The 16761-nt window shown below is 44.9% G+C and overlaps 1 protein-coding gene across 1 annotated transcript in view; it reads right to left on the bottom strand.

Annotated features, from left to right (window-relative positions):
• LOC141141162 (vomeronasal type-2 receptor 26-like) overlaps positions 1-16761 on the bottom strand; it is a 164816-nt gene that overhangs the window by 80266 nt on the left and 67789 nt on the right. The window contains exon 3 of the mRNA XM_073628884.1: positions 2806-3588. Within this exon, the coding sequence (XP_073484985.1) occupies positions 2806-3588 (783 nt within the window). The remainder of the gene's footprint in view (positions 1-2805; positions 3589-16761) is intronic.

Here is a 16761-nt window from a genome sequence, read left to right as displayed (position 1 = left end):
TTTGGGGACACTGTGTTTTGGTGACATTGTGTTTTGGGGACACTAGCTGAGTGAACAGTGGGTAAACAGCAGATAAACAGCTAAAAAAACTCACTGATCCTCCCAGCTGCAGCACAGATCTCTCTTCCTCTCCTCACTGACAGGCTCTTACTGGCAGTTACAACCACTCTCTATTGACATTATATGATGACTGTGATTGGACACAGTCATCATGTGATCAGAAGGGCCAATCACAGAGCCCTCCTGTCTTGAACATCTCTCCTGTCTCTGGGGGGCACAGGCAGATCGGGATCATGCCTCTGTGTGGGCACGCAGCGGTGCGATCACCTGTCATATGTCACCCCTCCCCCTGTGTTTATATTACGATGGCTGTGATTAGACACAACCATCGTGTGGATCAGGAGGGCAAATCACAGTGCCCTCCTGCCGTTCCGAGATGCGACGTGTCCGGGGGACATGCACACATCGGGATTGCGCAGGAGCATGCCCCCGCGGTCCCACTCCTTCTGAAGGACGTTCAGGAACGTCCACTCAGAAGGAGGAAGCTCCCACCCGGCCACTGCACATAAATGGCTGGGTGGGAGCTTCCTCCTTCTGAGTGGACGTTCCCCGAACGTTCTTCAGAAGGAGTGGTTAAAGTGACACTAAATGTTAATTTTTTTTTTTTTAAATAACATACATATTATACTTACCTCCACTGTTCAGCTCGTTTTGCACAGAGTGTCCTCAAACCTGCTCTTCTGGGGTCTCTCGGCAGCTCTCTCGGCTCCTCCCCACATCGGATAGCCCCATGGGAGAAGCGCTCTCCCAGGAGCGTGCTCAGGAGTCCAGCATTTGGCATCCATAGAAGCCAAATGCAGGACTCGGCCCTGCCCCCTGGCGCTGGCATCATTGGATTTGATTGACAGCAGCAGGAGCCAATGGCTGCGCTGCTATCAATCTATCTAATCAACAGCCGAGAACCCCCTAGCAGAGAGATGGCATGTCCCTTTGGGACAAGTTCGAGGGTTCATGTAAGTAAAATGGGGGGGAGGCCGGGGGCCGGTCACTAACAGGTGTTTTTTCACCTTAATGCATAGGATGCATTAAGGTGAAAAAACACGAACCTTTACAACGCCTTTAAGGATAGGGTTGAAGCAGTGCCTTGAAAAAGTTTTCATAAACCTTGAAATTTTTCACATTTTGTCATGTTACAACCAAAAAATGTAAATGTATTTTATTGGGATTTTATGTGATAGACCAACACAGAGTGGCACATAATTGTGAAGTGGATGGAAAATGATAAAATGTTTTGCGTTTAGGCCAAAGTAAGTAAGTCAAATTTTGGGCTCATTTGACCAGAGCACCTTTTTCCACATGCCCCTGGACGACGTCAGTTTTGACGAAACAGCGTAGGGAGAGCGGCATGCTGATGCCACCAAACACTGCGTGTGGTCCCGGAAGCAACGGGCGTTAGTTCGAGTGAGCCGGCCGGCTCGAATGGTTGTCAGATGCTATCCTTTTTCGTGTTATATGTAAGTGCAATACTTTTATTACCATTAAAACGAAATTTACAGTTTTGCACTATGGGAGTTTTTTTCTTTTCTCATCTGGTTGATGGCTGACTGTGAGATTCTTGGGAAAGACTGGAGAGAAGGAGAAGTGGCATCTAATTGGTTTACTAAGAGACTGTGGCTGGGTCATAAGCCAAAAAGCGGAATTGATCTCCTGATAAGAGATCTGGGCAGCTGGTAAGAGGCTGTGATTTCCCAGGTGGAAGGACTTTCTTATCTTACATCACTATTTTCTTTGGTGTTTTCCAGTTTGATGTCACTATTTTATATGAAGGAGAGACTCTTTTATATTGTGACCAATTATCGATCAACTGTATTACCAGCTCAATTCTCTTTATAATTAATAACTCTCACATGGACTTTATATTACTTCAAGTTGTGATCTCCTTTGTGATGCGATCATTTGCAACACTGTTGTGAGAGAACACTGTGAAATATAGTGATTTATTTATCTAATTGCAATCTATTATTCAGGTTATGCAGCACCAATTGTGAAATTACATCTTTTTTTTATCTCATATAGCGCAGTTTCTTCGTTTAACAATACAAATTTAATCTCTTAGTATCCCTCACCTCGACTATAACACCTTCCCCCTCTAGATGTATGTACCTTACCATCAGCTCATTAACCACCAACCCTCTTTGCCAATTTCTCCACTGGCTTGCGCTCATCTAACAATGAAAATTCTAACTACTAACAAGAGCTCTGCCCTGAGGAGCTACATCAACAACCTCATCTCAAAATATAATTCAAACCATCCTCTCCGCTCCCACAAGACCTCCTGCTCTCTAGCTCCCTCATCACCTTCTCCTATGGTCTTGTCCAAGACTACTTCAGAGACTCTTTCATCCTTTAAAACATTCTAATGCAATCTGTCTGGCTATCTCCTGCTCTGTCCGTCTTCAAGCAATCCCTGAAAACTCATCTGTTCAGGGAAGCCTATCCTGCCACCACCTAAAAACTATACTTTTATTTTCTCATTAGCTCATCCAATACAGTTATTACCTTTTGTATCACTTGCAGCCTCTTTTTAGATTGTGAGCTCCCACGAGCAAGGCCCTCCTAAACCTCTTGCATTGTATTATATTGTATTGTTATTTTTCAAAGCACTGTGCAAACAGTTGGCGCTATATAAATCCTGTAGAATAATTATAACAAACCCCAAATTTTTGGTCAAAGTACTTTCTTACGTTTTTATACAAAAAAAAATCTGAAAAATAATTTACAGACTATTGCACTATACTATTTTACCTGCTTAAATCTGTTAATATTAAAACTGTGATTAAACTTGTTGAAAAAATGTATAGCTTCAGCCATAGCTTCTACTGCAATATACACTCGTAGAGATTCTTCGCAAAGCATACTTCCTTTAATTTGTGGAAAAAGGACTCTTAGGAAACTCTGACTAAAAATAGTAAAGTTTTGGAAATAAATATTTTTCCCATTTTGAGTTGATGTTATATTGTAAAATGTAATGATCAGATTATCCATCAGCTGTTCAGTTTGTGAATGTCTTGACAATAGATTGTCATCAAATGGACTTTCATCAATAAGAATTTGCGGATCATTCAACTGTAAAGACAAACTTGTTATAAAATTTGTCAAAAGGGTTATCATCTTGATTTCACCTGAAGTCCAGCCTGGGGGAAGGATAAGAATATTGTTTCTATTGAACTGAGAGTATTCATTAAGGTATCCCCGAGCATTGCTTGTGAAGGAACCACAAAGTATTAAAACTTTACAATGCACTTTACTAAGTGTGTCTGTCCACTGATCCATTGTAGCGGAATTCACGGTCATTCTTTTTTCAAAAGCCACACAAATCTCCTGGGAAGCCAAATTTCTCTTCAGAATTTGCGCTTCATTCTCTCCAGTATCATTGTCTGAAAAAAGTATTCCAACCCAATTCCAGCCAAAATGTTTCACTAGTTTGGCAATTGCTAAATAATAGACATAATCATTCTGAACGGTCCTGAAAACATGCGGGTAAAGGAGTCTGTCACTTAATGAGTAATCGGTGGCTCCATAGCTGACCTGAAAGGAGGAGGATTAACTATTAACAGGGCTGGCACCAACATAAGGCTGCTTAGACAGTCACTTTAGGACATCAAAATGATATTGCCTGTGAAGACATCAATCCTTGCACCGGCCCTGACATTTAACTATAATGTTACTACATTTCAAAGTTACATTCATATCCAGTTGGCACTAAAATTATAATTAGAGACTGCACTGTACAAATATTTAAAAATACAACTGATCTTTTAGATTAAATACATTTCAGGTGCATTAAAATTAAACATGTATTTCTTTATACTGTAAAATGCAGCCAGAGCCTGAGTAGAAAAGCCGGACCCTGCCAGCATGCTGTAGAGAAGGATCCTTGTTCTCTGTGTTGAAGCAGTGGTCTACCTGCAGAGGTACGATACGTCCCCGGTTAAGTCAGATCTGTGGCCCTCCAATCAGTAAGGGTCATAAGTATTATACGATATAGCTTGGGCTTATCAGTGGACATGTTGGACCTCTGCAGAGAGACCACTGTTTTCACATAGAGAAGAGTGACCTTTCTCTGCAGCAGGCTGGCAGGGGACAGGCATCCCTACTCAGGCTAAATTATACATACCCAGAAAAACTATGCAAATCAGGAGACCCAACATCAATCTTGCTTTACTTGTGATCTGCTTGCTTTGGATCATCGATTCTGGCTAGTCAGAAAAAAACAGTTTACCCACATTTTCAAAAAGAAGTCAGCAAAAGATAAACTACATTTCTCTCAGTATATATGCATAAAGATGTAATTTATATTTATAATTACAAACTCTAGCACAGCTTTGTATTCATTTTGCTTAAAGCCTAGTTGAAGCCTACTTTATGTTTCTGGTGTTCCCCGCTGACAGCTGAATGTAAAAAACAATGCCGCTGGCTACTAGCGCTCTGCTCCACCACGGCACTGTAGCAGCCACCGGAGCGTTCTGAGCAATCCCCAGAGCATTTAATCGGGACACACTAGCAGGGGAGACCCCCGGGAACCATTAGAAAAAAAATGGCACACGTTAGGAGGAACTTGGAGGGCCAGATGAAGGCGGCCGGCGTTCCAGCCAGAAGGAGCTGAAGAATCCATAGCGGACCAGGACACTCAGCTTCCTCAGTCCCCAGGTATGGACTTTCTGCCCCTACCCCTGGTCACCTCTCCTTCATCCACGGAGTCCCTCCTGGGTAGGATGTGCCCTGGTCTCCCCCCACACCTATGATGGACCCCCACACAGGTCTTTTATTGTCTGTAACAGAGACAACTTCTGCCATCCCTGTGCCCTCAGACTCCCCCTCCATGATGAACGCTAGGGATGAGCTTCGTGTTGGAGTCAAACCCATGTTCAACTCGAACATCTGCTGTTCGATCGTTCACCGAATTGCGAACGATATGGGCCGTTCGTGCCAAATTCGTGTGGCGCGTCACGGCCCATAATTCACTGCGGCATCGCAGTGCATTGCTGGCTGATGATTGGCCAAGCATGCACTATGACCCGCATGCTTGGCCAATCACAGCGCCATCGGTAGAGAGAGCTGTAATTGGCCTAAGCCAGGGTGGCTTTGGCCAATTATGGCTCAGGGGTTTTAGAACACGCCCCACACTATATAAGGCTGCCTTATATAGTGACAGTGTCATTTCATTTGAGTTAGCTAGATTAGGCAGGACAGTCAGTGAGTTAGCTGCACTTATAGTGTATTGTGTATATATATATATGCATCCTAGTTGTTGCATATATATATATATATATATATATATATATATATATATATATATATATATATATATATATATATATTTATATACACTGTATTCAGTTTAGCTAGATCCGTTCCTGTTATCTTCCTACTGACAGGCAGGATTGCCTTGTTAGAGTATTTACAGCTACCTGAATAAAATTGCTGGTGTTCTTTTGATCCTATTAGTACCACAGTCAGGAAGCTAGACTATTTACAGTTAGTGTAGTGCATCCTCCTCACAGTGTTCAGTTAAAGCTACAAGTTAGTGTAGTGAGACCTCTGCACAGTGTTCAGCTAAAGCTACAAGTTAGTGTAGTGCGTCCTGCTCACAGTGTTCAGCTAAAGCTACAAGTTAGTGTAGTGCGTCCTGCTCACAATGTTCAGCTAAAACTACAAGTTAGTGTAGTAAGACCTCTGCACAGTGTTCAGCTAAAGCTATAAGTTAGTGTAGTGCGTCCTGCTCACAGTGTTCAGCTAAAACTACAAGTTAGTGTAGTGAGACCTCTGCACGGTGTTCAGCTAAAGCTACAAGTTAGTGTAGCGCATCCTGCTCACGGTGTTCAGCTAAAACTACAAGTTAGTGTCGTGAGACCTCTGCACAGTGTTCAGCTAAAGCTACACGTTAGTGTAGTGCGTCCTGCTCACAGTGTTCAGCTAAAACGACAAGTTAGTGTGGTGAGACCTCTGCACAGTGTTCAGCTAAAGCTACAAGTTAGTGTAGTGCGTCTTGCTCACAGTGTTCAGCTAAAACTACAAGTTAGTGTAGTGCGTCCTCCTCACAGTGTTCAGCTAAACCTACAAGTTATTTTTTTGTGAGCTCTGCACAGTGTTCAGCTAAAGCTACCTGTAGAAGGTTGGTGGTGTTTTCCTGATCCTATCACTACCGCAGGCAGCTAAATAAGCTACAAGTTAGTTTTTTGCGAGCTCTGCACAGTGTTCAGCTAAAGCTACCTAGGCAGTTGATTTTGCTAGCTGCAGTATAAGTATATATATATATATCTATATATATATAGATAGATAGATAGATAGATAGATAGATAGATAGATAGATAGATAGATAGATAGATAGATCTATATATCTATATAGATATAGATATATAGATATATCTATATCTATATATAGATATATCTATATATCTATATCTATATATAGATATATAGATATATCTATATATAGATATATATAGCCCAGCTTAGTGCAGCTACGGGACATTAGTATGTCTGGAAGGCCAACAAAGAGAGGCAGACAGTCACAAGCCAATAAAAGAGGGCAAGCAGGCTCTGTGTCTAGTGCTGGTCGTGGAAACAGTGCATCCTCCTCAGAACGTGGCCGTGGGACATGCTTGGCCTTTTTTTTCGGCAGCTGGCCGTGTTGAGCCGCAACATGCGGAAGACTTGGTCGAGTGGATGACCAAGCCATCCTCATCCTCCTCATCCTCTCTCACCCATGCTCAGGGTATTTTGTCTGGCAAAGCAGCGGCCTCTTCCCTCGGCTCAATGTCATCAGTGACTCCTTCCCTAGCCCCATCATGTCCTCCTGAGGAGTCCCTCAAACTGTTTTACCACAGTGTTGGGTACATGCTCCAGGAGGATGCCCAGCGTTTTGAAGGCACTGATGATGACACTGAGCTAGATGAAGGCAGTAACGTGAGCACGGACAGAGGGGGTGCCCAAGAAGGACAGCAATCTGGCAGTCATGCTCCCCCTGCTGCAGCATACTGCCAGGTTTGCTCCGGTGATGAGGAGGGAGGGGATGATAAGGTCACTGACTCAACGTGGGTGCCTGATAGGAGAGAGGAGGAGGAGGCAGCACATCACCAATGAGGCAGGATGCCCTCCAGGGGCCAGCCTAAGGGCAGCACACTGACTGCATCACACCCCAAAGCTCCACATGTGCAAGGCGCTGCAGTCTCTGCGCGTTATTCAAAAAGTTCTTTGGTGTGGGCCTTTTTTGAGACGAGTGCATCAGATCGCACCGCTGCTATTTGCAACATATGTCTCAAGCGTTTTTCGCATGGCCAAAACATCTCCCGCTTGGGTACCACATGCTTGACCAGACATATGTTGACCTGCCATGTGGAAGGCAATGTCTTGGCCTTGCTGGACAGGGCGGTCAGCGGTAAGGTGCATATTACCGCTGACTTATGGTCCAGCAGGCATGGACAGGGACGTTACCTAAATTTCATGGCGCATTGGGTGACTCTGCTGGCAGCTGGGAAGGATGCAGGACAAGGTGCAGTAGTGTTGGAGGTTGTTCCGCCACCACGCCTCCAAAATGCCACTACTAATGATTGTGACACACCCCTCTCCTCCACCCCCTCCTCTTCTTCTTCCTCCATGGCCTCTTCCTGTGCTTTGTCCTCGGAACCAGCGGTGCTCCGTAGGCGTTCAAGGGGCTACGCATGTACGCAGGCCAAAAGATGCCATGTGGTGCTTGAGCTAGTGTGCTTGGGGGACAGGAGCCACACTGGCACAGAGGTTCTGTCAGCTCTGCAGGGGCAGGTTCAGAGGTGCTTGATGCCACGTCAACTTAAGGCAGGAATGGTGGTTTGCGACAATGGCACCAACCTCCTCTCTGCCCTCCGACAGGGACAAATGACCCATGTGCCCTGTTTGGCTCACGTCCTTAACTTGGTGGTGCAGCAGTTCTTGGGCAGGTACCCAGGCTTACAGAATGTCCTGAGGCAGGCCAGGAAAGTCTGTGTGCATTTCCGCCGGTCATATAATGCCACCAAAAGGAGTTTAACCTGCCCAAGAACCGCCTAATCTGTGACATGCCCACCAGGTGGAACTCAGCGTTGGCCATTCTGCTGCAGCGGCTGCACACATAGCAGAGGGCCATCAATGAGTACCTGTGCGACTATGGAACCAGGACAGGGTCAGGGGAGCTTGTTTTTTTTTCCCCACGTCAGTGGGCCATGATAAGGAATGCATGCACTGTCCTGTCACCATTTGAGGAGGCCACGAGGATGGTGAGCAGTGACAGTGCATGCATCAGTGACACTGTCCCCCTTGAGGCAGAACAGAGGCACGAAGAGGAGGACTTCCTTAGCTCTCAAGGCCCCCTTTATCCAGACAGTGTTCCTGTGTGCCTGCCGATCACACAGGAAGAGGACGAGGAGGAGGAGGAGGAGGATTGTGTCAGTATGGAGGTGGAGCCTGGCACTCAGCATCAGCAGCAGTCTTTAAGGGATCAGTCCCAAGAAACACATGGACTTGTACATGGCTGGGAGGAGGTGGCTGCGGACCACGTCATCCTTAGTGACCCAGAGGACTCCGGACCGAATGCCTCAGCAAACCTACGCTGCATGGCCTCCCTGATCCTGCAAAGCCTGTGTAAGGATCCTCGTATTTGTGGTATCAAGGAGAAGGACCAATACTGGCTGGCAACCCTCCTTGATCCACGTTACAAGGGTAAGGTTGCGGACCTTATCTTGCCGTCGCAGAGGGATCAGAGGATGAAACATCTTCAGGAGGCCTTGCAGAAAGGTTTGTGCAATGCGTTCCCAGAGACTGGGAGGTTACAAACTCCTGTTTCTGGACAACGTGTTGCTGAGGCTTCGGTCAGGCAAAGAAGCGGTGGAGAAGGTGGCCGTCTGACCGATGCGTTCAGACAATTTTTTAGTCCGCAGCCCCAAGGTATGATCAGTTTCCAGCAACCATCGCCAGCATCTTTTTTACATGGTGCAGGAATACCTAGGGGCAAGATCTGACTTGGATACCTTTCCCATCGAAAATCCTCTGGGTTACTGGGTCTTGAGGATGGATCACTGGCCAGAGCTTGCACAGTATGCAATTGAGCTACTGGCCTGTCCTGCATCCAGCGTTCTTTCAGAACGCACATTCAGTGCTGCTGGAGGCATTGTAACCGATCACAGGGTGCGTCTGTCCACCGACTCGGTCGATCAACTGACCTTCATAAAAATGAATCAGTCTTGGATCACCACCAGCTACCAAGCACCTGATGCTGATGTAACCAAATTTTTTTTTTTAAATCTCAGATCCCTTTAAAGACTGCCTATGCTGATGCTGAGTGACTATTGTGAGTAGGGATGAGCTTCGAGTTCGAGTCGAACTCATGTTCGACTCGAACATTGGCTGTTCGCAAGTTCACCGAACAGCGAACAATTTGGGGTGTTCGCGGCAAAGTCAAATGCCGCGGAACACCCTTTAAAAGTCTATGGGAGAAATCAAAAGTGCTAATTTTAAAGGCTTATATGCAAGTTATTGTCATAAAAAGTGTTTGGGGACCTGGGCCATTTTTTCGGGAGCAGTGATTTTAATGATGCTTAAAGTAAAAAAAAAAAAAAAGTGAAATATTCCTTTAAATATCGTACCTGGGGGGTGTCTATAGTATGCCTGTAAAGTGGCGCATGTTTCCCGTGCTTAGAAGAACAGTCCCTGCACAAAATGTAATTTTTAAAGGAAAAAAGTCATTTAAAACTGCTTGCGGGTTTAATGTAATGTCGGGTCCTGGCAATATGGATGAAAATCAGTGAGACAAACGGCATGGGTACCCCCCCAGTCCATTACCAGGCCATTTGGGTCTAGTATAGATATTACGGGGAACCCCACACCTAAATATAAAAAAAAGAAAGGTGTGGGGCCACCAGGCCCTATATACTCTGAACAGCAGTATACAGGCGGTGCAAACAAGACAGGGACTTTAGGTTTGTTGTTAAGTAGAATCTGTTTGTAATTTTGAACGGGTACATTTTTAACATGTTTAGCTCCAGCCAAAAAATCTTTTTTAAGTTTTTTGGAAAACATAGGGAAGGGTTATCACCCCTGTGATATTTGTTTTGCTGTCTGTGCTCCTCTTCAGAAGATTTCACCTCACTTTTTGTCCCAATGACAAATGTTTTTTGAAAATTTGGGTTTTTTTGTGAAACAAGGATTGGTGATAAAGCATCAGTGGAAAGGAGAAATGTTTTTCCCATATTAACTCTTGCAGGAGAGAATTTCCCTTCCTAGGGTAGATTTCATCTCACTTCCTGTTGTCTCATTCGGTTTGCAAGTAGGAGTCATTTGTAAGTTGGATGTTTGAAAGTAGGGGCCTGCCCTATATACTCTGCAGAAATTGGGGCCTTAGGTGTTGTTGTGGCCACAACACTGTAAGCCCTCACAGGGCCCTGCTGTGAAATATTAGATCAAGAATTGTAATTACATGCCCCTGTTGAACAGGGGCAGAAAAATTGGGCCTTTGGTGGTGGTGGTGCTGGTGCCACAACACTGTAAGTCCTCACTCGCTCTTGGGCGCAGAAACGGGCCCTGCTGTGAAATATTAGATCAAGAATTGTAATTACATACCCCTATTGAACAAGGGCAGAAAAATTGGGCCTTTGGTGGTGGTGGTGGTGCTGGTGCCACAACACTGTAAGTCCTCACTCGCTCTTGGTGGGTGCAGAAATGGGCCCTGCTGTGAAATACTAGATGAAGAATTGTAATTACATGCCCCTGTTAAACAGGGGCTGAAAAATTGGGCCTTTGGTGGTGGTGGTGCTGGTGCCACAACACTGTAAGTCCTCACTCGCTCATGGTGGGCACAGAAACGGGCCCTGCTGTGAAATATTAGATCAAGAATTGTAATTACATGCCCCTGTTGAACAGGGGCTGAAAAACTGGGCCTTAGGCACTGGTGCTGGTGCCACAACACTGCAAGCCCTCATAGATACTCTAGTTGGAACGCAGCAACATGCCCTGCTGCAAAGTATTGCATCAAAATTGTAATTACATGTAAATAAAAAGAGAGAGGGGCGCACCGGCCATGTGCATTATCTTTTGTAAAACATTTATTGAATAAAATGATAAAAGAAATTACTCACAAGCAGTTGTAAAATCTGGTGCCATAAAACTCGAGAAACAACAAGCAGCAAGTGGTAGTAATGATGAGCGAAGCCTTCCAAAGGTCTTAGAGGAACATACAAGCTTCACTACTAGCTGACGCGTTTCGAAGGGCACGTCCCTTCTTCATCAGAGCTCAGCAGTCATGTCCCTGTTAAACAGGGGCTGAAAAATTAGGCCTTAGGCACTGGGGCTGGTGTCACAACACTGCAACCCCTCACAGATACTCTAGTTTGAACGCAGGAATGAGCCCTGCTGCAAAGTATTGCATCAAAAATTGTAATTACATGCCCCTGTTAAACAGGGGCTGAAAAATTGGGCCTTAGGCACTGGTGACGGCGACCAGAACCAAAAATGTTCTTACAAGCTATCAATGTGATCATTGAGGAGGAAGAGGATAATTACTCAGGATTAGGGATGAGCCGAACACCCCCCTGTTCGGTTCGCACCAGAACATGCGAACAGGAAAAAAGTTTGTTCGAACACGCGAACACCGTTAAAGTCTATGGGACACGAACATGAATAATCAAAAGTGCTAATTTTAAAGACTTATATGCAAGTTAATGTCATAAAAAGTGTTTGGGGACCCGGGTCCTGCCCCAGGGGACATGGATCAATGCAAAAAAAAAGTTTTAAAAATGGCCGTTTTTTCAGGAGCAGTGATTTTAATAATGCTTAAAGTCAAACAATAAAAGTGTAATATCCCTTTAAATTTCGTAGCTGGGGGGGTGTCTATAGTATGCCTGTAAAGGGGCGCATGTTTCCCGTGTTTAGAACAGTCTGACAGCAAAATGACATTTTGAAGGAAAAAACCCGTTTAAAACTACTCGCGGCTATTGCATTGCCGGTCCGACAATACACATAGAAGTTCATTGATAAAAACGGCATAGGAATTCCCCACAGGGGAACCCCGAACCAAAATTTAAAAAAAAATGACGTGGGGGTCCCCCTAAATTCCATACCAGGCCCTTCAGGTCTGGTATGGATTTTTAGGGGAACCCCGCGCCAAAAAAAAAAAAAAAAACGGCGTGGGGTCCCTCCAAAAATCCATACCAGACCCTTATCCGAGCACGCAACCTGGCAGGCCGCAGGAAAAGAGGGGGGATGAGAGTGCGGCCCCCCACCCCTCCTGAACCATGCCAGGCCACATGCCCTCAACATTGGGAGGGTGCTTTGGGGTAGCCCCCCAAAACACCTTGTCCCCATGTTGATGAGGACAAGGGCCTCTTCCCCACAACCCTGGCCGGTCGTTGTGGGGGTCTGCGGGCGGGGGCTTATCGGAATCTGGAAGCCCCCTTTAACAAATGGACCCCCAGATCCCGCCCCCCCCTGTGTGAAATGGTAAGGGGGTACTTACCCCTACCATTTCACTAAAAAACTGTCAAAATGTTAAAAATTACAAAAGACAGTTTTTGACAATTCCTTTATTTAAATGCTTCTTCTTTCTTCTATCTTCCTTCATCTTCTTCTTCTTCTGGTTCTTCTGATTCTTCCTCCGGCGTTCTCGTCCAGCATCTCCTCCGCGGCATCTTCTATCTTCTTCTCCTCGGGCCGCTCCGCACCCATGGCATGGGGGGAGGCTCCCACTCTTCTCTTGATCTTCTTCTCTTCTATATCTTCTTCTTTTCTTCTCTTCTTCTCTTCTTCATTTTCTTCTCCGGGCCGCTCCGCATCCATGCTGGCATGGAGGGAGGCTCCCGCTGTGTGACGGCGTCTCCTCGTCTGACGGTTCTTAAATAACGGGGGCAGGGCCTCCCGGTGACCCCACCCCCCTCTGACGAACGGGACATGATGGGACTTCCCTGTGGCATTCCCCGTGACGTCACAGGGAAGTCCCATCAAGTCACCGTGCGTCAGAGGGGGCGGGGTTACCGGGTGGCCCCACCCCCTGTTATTTAAGAACCGTCAGACGAGGAGACGCCGTCACACAGCGGGAGCCTCCCTCCATGCCAGCATGGATGCGGAGCGGCCCGGAGAAGAAAATGAAGAAGAGAAGAAGAGAAGAAAAGAAAAGAAGAAGAGTAGAAGATGAAGAAGATGAAGAGAAGAGCAGGAGCCTCCCCCCATGCCATGGGTGCGGAGCAGCCCGAGGAGAAGAAGATAGAAGACGCCGCGGAGGAGATGCTGGACGAGAACGCCGGAGGAAGAACCAGAAGAACCAGAAGAAGAAGATATATTAAGATACAAGAAAGAAGAAAGAAGAAGCATTTAAATAAAGGAATTGTCAAAAACTGTCTCTTGTAATTTTTAACATTTTTGACAGTTTTTTAGTGAAATGGTAGGGGTAAGTACCCCCTTACAATTTCACACAGGGGGGCGGGATCTGGGGGTCCCCTTGTTAAAGGGGGCTTCCAGATTCCGATAAGCCCTCCGCCCGCAGACCCCCACAACCACCGGCCAGGGTTGTGGGGATGAGGCCCTTGTCCTCATCAACATGGGGACAAGGTGTTTTGGGGGTCTACCCCAAAGCACCCTCCCAATGTTGAGGGCATGTGGCCTGGTTCAGTTCAGGGGGGGGGCGCACTCTCGTCCCCCCCTCTTTTCCTGCAGCCTGCCAGGTTGCGTGCTCGGATAAGGGTCTGGTATGGATTTTTGGGGGGACCCCACGCCTTTTTTTTTTTTGGCGCGTCATTTTTTTTTTTAAATTTTGGCCGGGGTTCCCCTTAATATCCATACCAGACCTGAAGGGCCTGGTATGGAATTTAGGGGGACTCCCACGTGATTTTTTTTTTTTGGTTCGGGATTCCCCTGTGGGGAATTCCCATGCTGTTTTTATCAATGAACTTCTATGTGTATTGTCGGCAATGCAATAGCCGCGAGTAGGTTTAACCACTTCAGCCCCGGAAGGTTTTACCCCCTTCCTGACCAGAGCACTTTTTACAATTCGGCACTGCATCGCTTTAACTGCTAATTGCGCGGTCATGCAATGCTGTACCCAAACGAAATTTGCGTCCTTTTCTTCCCACAAATAGAGCTTTCTTTTGATGGTATTTGATCACCTCTGCTGTTTTTATTTTTTGCGCTATACACGGAAAAAGACCGAAAATTTTGAAAAAAAATTATATTTTCTACTTTTTGTTCTAAAACAAATCCAATAAACTCAATTTTAGTCATACATTTAGGCCAAAATGTATTCGGCCACATGTCTTTGGTAGAAAAAATGTCAATAAGTGTATATTTATTGGTTTGCGCAAAAGTTATAGCGCCTACAAACTAGGGTACATTTTCTGGAATTTACACAGCCTTTAATTTATGACTGCCTATGTCGTTTCTTGAGGTGCTAAAATGGCAGGGCAGTACAAAACCCCCACAAATGACCCCATTTTGGAAAGTAGACACCCCAAGGAATTTGCTGAGAGGCATGTTGAGCCCATTGAATATTCATTTTTTTTGTCCCAAGTGATTGAATAATGACAAAAAAAAAAAAAAATTACAAAAAGTTGTCACTAAATGATATATTGCTCACACAGGCCATGGGCATATGTGGAATTGCACCCCAAAATACATTTAGCTGCTTCTCCTGAGTATGGGGATACCACATGTGTGGGACTTTTTGGGAGCCTAGCCGCGTACGGGGCCCCGAAAACCAATCACTGCCTTCAGGATTTCTAAGGGCGTACATTTTTGATTTTACTCCTCACTACCTATTACAGTTTTGAAGGCCATAAAATGCCCAGATGGCATAAACCCCCCCCAAATGACCCCATTTTGGAAAGTAGACACCCCAAGCTATTTGCTTTGAGGCATGTTGAGTCCATGGAATGTTTTATATTTTGACACAAGTTGCGGGAAAGTGACAAATTTTTTTTTTTTTTTTGCACAAAGTTGTCACTAAATGATATATTGCTCACACAGGCCATGGGCATATGTGGAATTGCACCCCAAAATACATTTAGCTGCTTCTCCTGAGTACGGGGATACCACATGTGTGGGACTTTTTGGGAGCCTAGCCGCGTACGGGACCCCGAAAACCAATCACTGCCTTCAGGATTTCTAAGGGCGTACATTTTTGATTTTACTCCTCACTACCTATCACAGTTTCGGAGGCCATGGAATGCCCAGGTGGCACAAACCCCCCCCCAAATGACCCCATTTTGGAAAGTAGACACCCCAAGCTATTTGCTGAGAGGCATGGTGAGTATTTTGCAGCTCTCATTTGTTTTTGAAAATAAAGAAAGACGAGAAAAAAAATTTTTTTTTTTCTTTTTTCAATTTTCAAAACTTTGTGACAAAAAGTGAGGTCTGCAAAATACTCACTATACCTCTCATCAAATAGCTTGGGGTGTCTACTTTCCAAAATGGGGTCATTTGGGGGGGGGTTTTGCCACCTGGGCATTCCATGGCCTCCGAAACTGTGATAGGCAGTGAAGAGTGAAATCAAAAATTTACGGCCTTAGAAAGCCTGAAGGCGGTGCTTGGTTTTCGGGGTCCCGTACGCGGCTAGGCTCCCAAAAAGTCTCACACATGTGGTATCCCCGTACTCAGGAGAAGCAGCAGAATGTATTTTGGGGTGTAATTTCACATATTCCCATGGCATGTTTGAGCAATATATCATTTAGTGACAACTTTGCGCAAAAAAAAATAAAAAAAATAAAAAATTGTCTCTTTCCCGCAACTTGTGTCACAATATAAAATATTCCATGGACTCGACATGCCTCTCAGCAAATAGCTTGGGGTGTCTACTTTCCAAAATGGGGTCATTTGGGGGGTTTTGAACTGTCCTGGCATTTTATGCACAACATCTAGAAGCTTATGTCACACATCACCCACTCTTCTAACCACTTGAAGACAAAGCCCTTTCTGACACTTTTTGATTACATAAAAAAATAATTTTTTTTTGCAAGAAAATTACTTTGAACCCCCAAACATTATATATTTTTTTAAAGCAAATGCCCTACAGATTAAAATGGTGGGTGTTTCATTTTTTTTTTTCACACAGTATTTGCGCAGCGATTTTTCAAACGCATTTTTTGGGGAAAAAACACACTTTTTTAAATTTGAATGCACTAAAACACACTATATTGCCCAAATGTTTGATGAAATAAAAAAGATGATCTTAGGCCGAGTACATGGATACCAAACATGACATGCTTTAAAATTGCGCACAAACGTGCAGTGGCGACAAACTAAATACATTTTTAAAAGCCTTTACAGGTTACCACTTTAGATTTACAGAGGAGGTCTACTGCTAAAATTACTGCCCTCAAACTGACGTTCGCGGTGATACCTCACATGCATGGTGCAATTGCTGTTTACATTTGACGCCAGACCGACGCTTGCGTTCGCCTTAGCGCGAGAGCAGGGGGGACAGGGGTGCTTTTTTTTTTTTTTTTTTTTTTTTTCTTTATTATTATTATTTTTTTATCTTATTTTTAAACTGTTCCTTTCATTTTTTTTTAAAAATCATTTTTATTGTTATCTCAGGGAATGTAAATATCCCCTATCATAGCAATAGGTAGTGACAGGTACTCTTTTTTGCAAAAATTGGGGTCTATTAGACCCTAGATTTCTCCTCTGCCCTCAATGCTTTCCCAATTTCCCAATGGCGCTGTTTACATCCGGCGAAATCTAAGTCATAAAATGCTTGTAGCTTCC

Source organism: Aquarana catesbeiana, linkage group LG01 (assembly GCF_042186555.1).
Source record: "Aquarana catesbeiana isolate 2022-GZ linkage group LG01, ASM4218655v1, whole genome shotgun sequence".
NCBI classification, from domain to species: domain Eukaryota; kingdom Metazoa; phylum Chordata; class Amphibia; order Anura; family Ranidae; genus Aquarana; species Aquarana catesbeiana.
The sequence above is the reverse complement of the archived record's forward strand: the minus strand, read 5'-3'. Positions and strand labels throughout refer to the sequence as shown.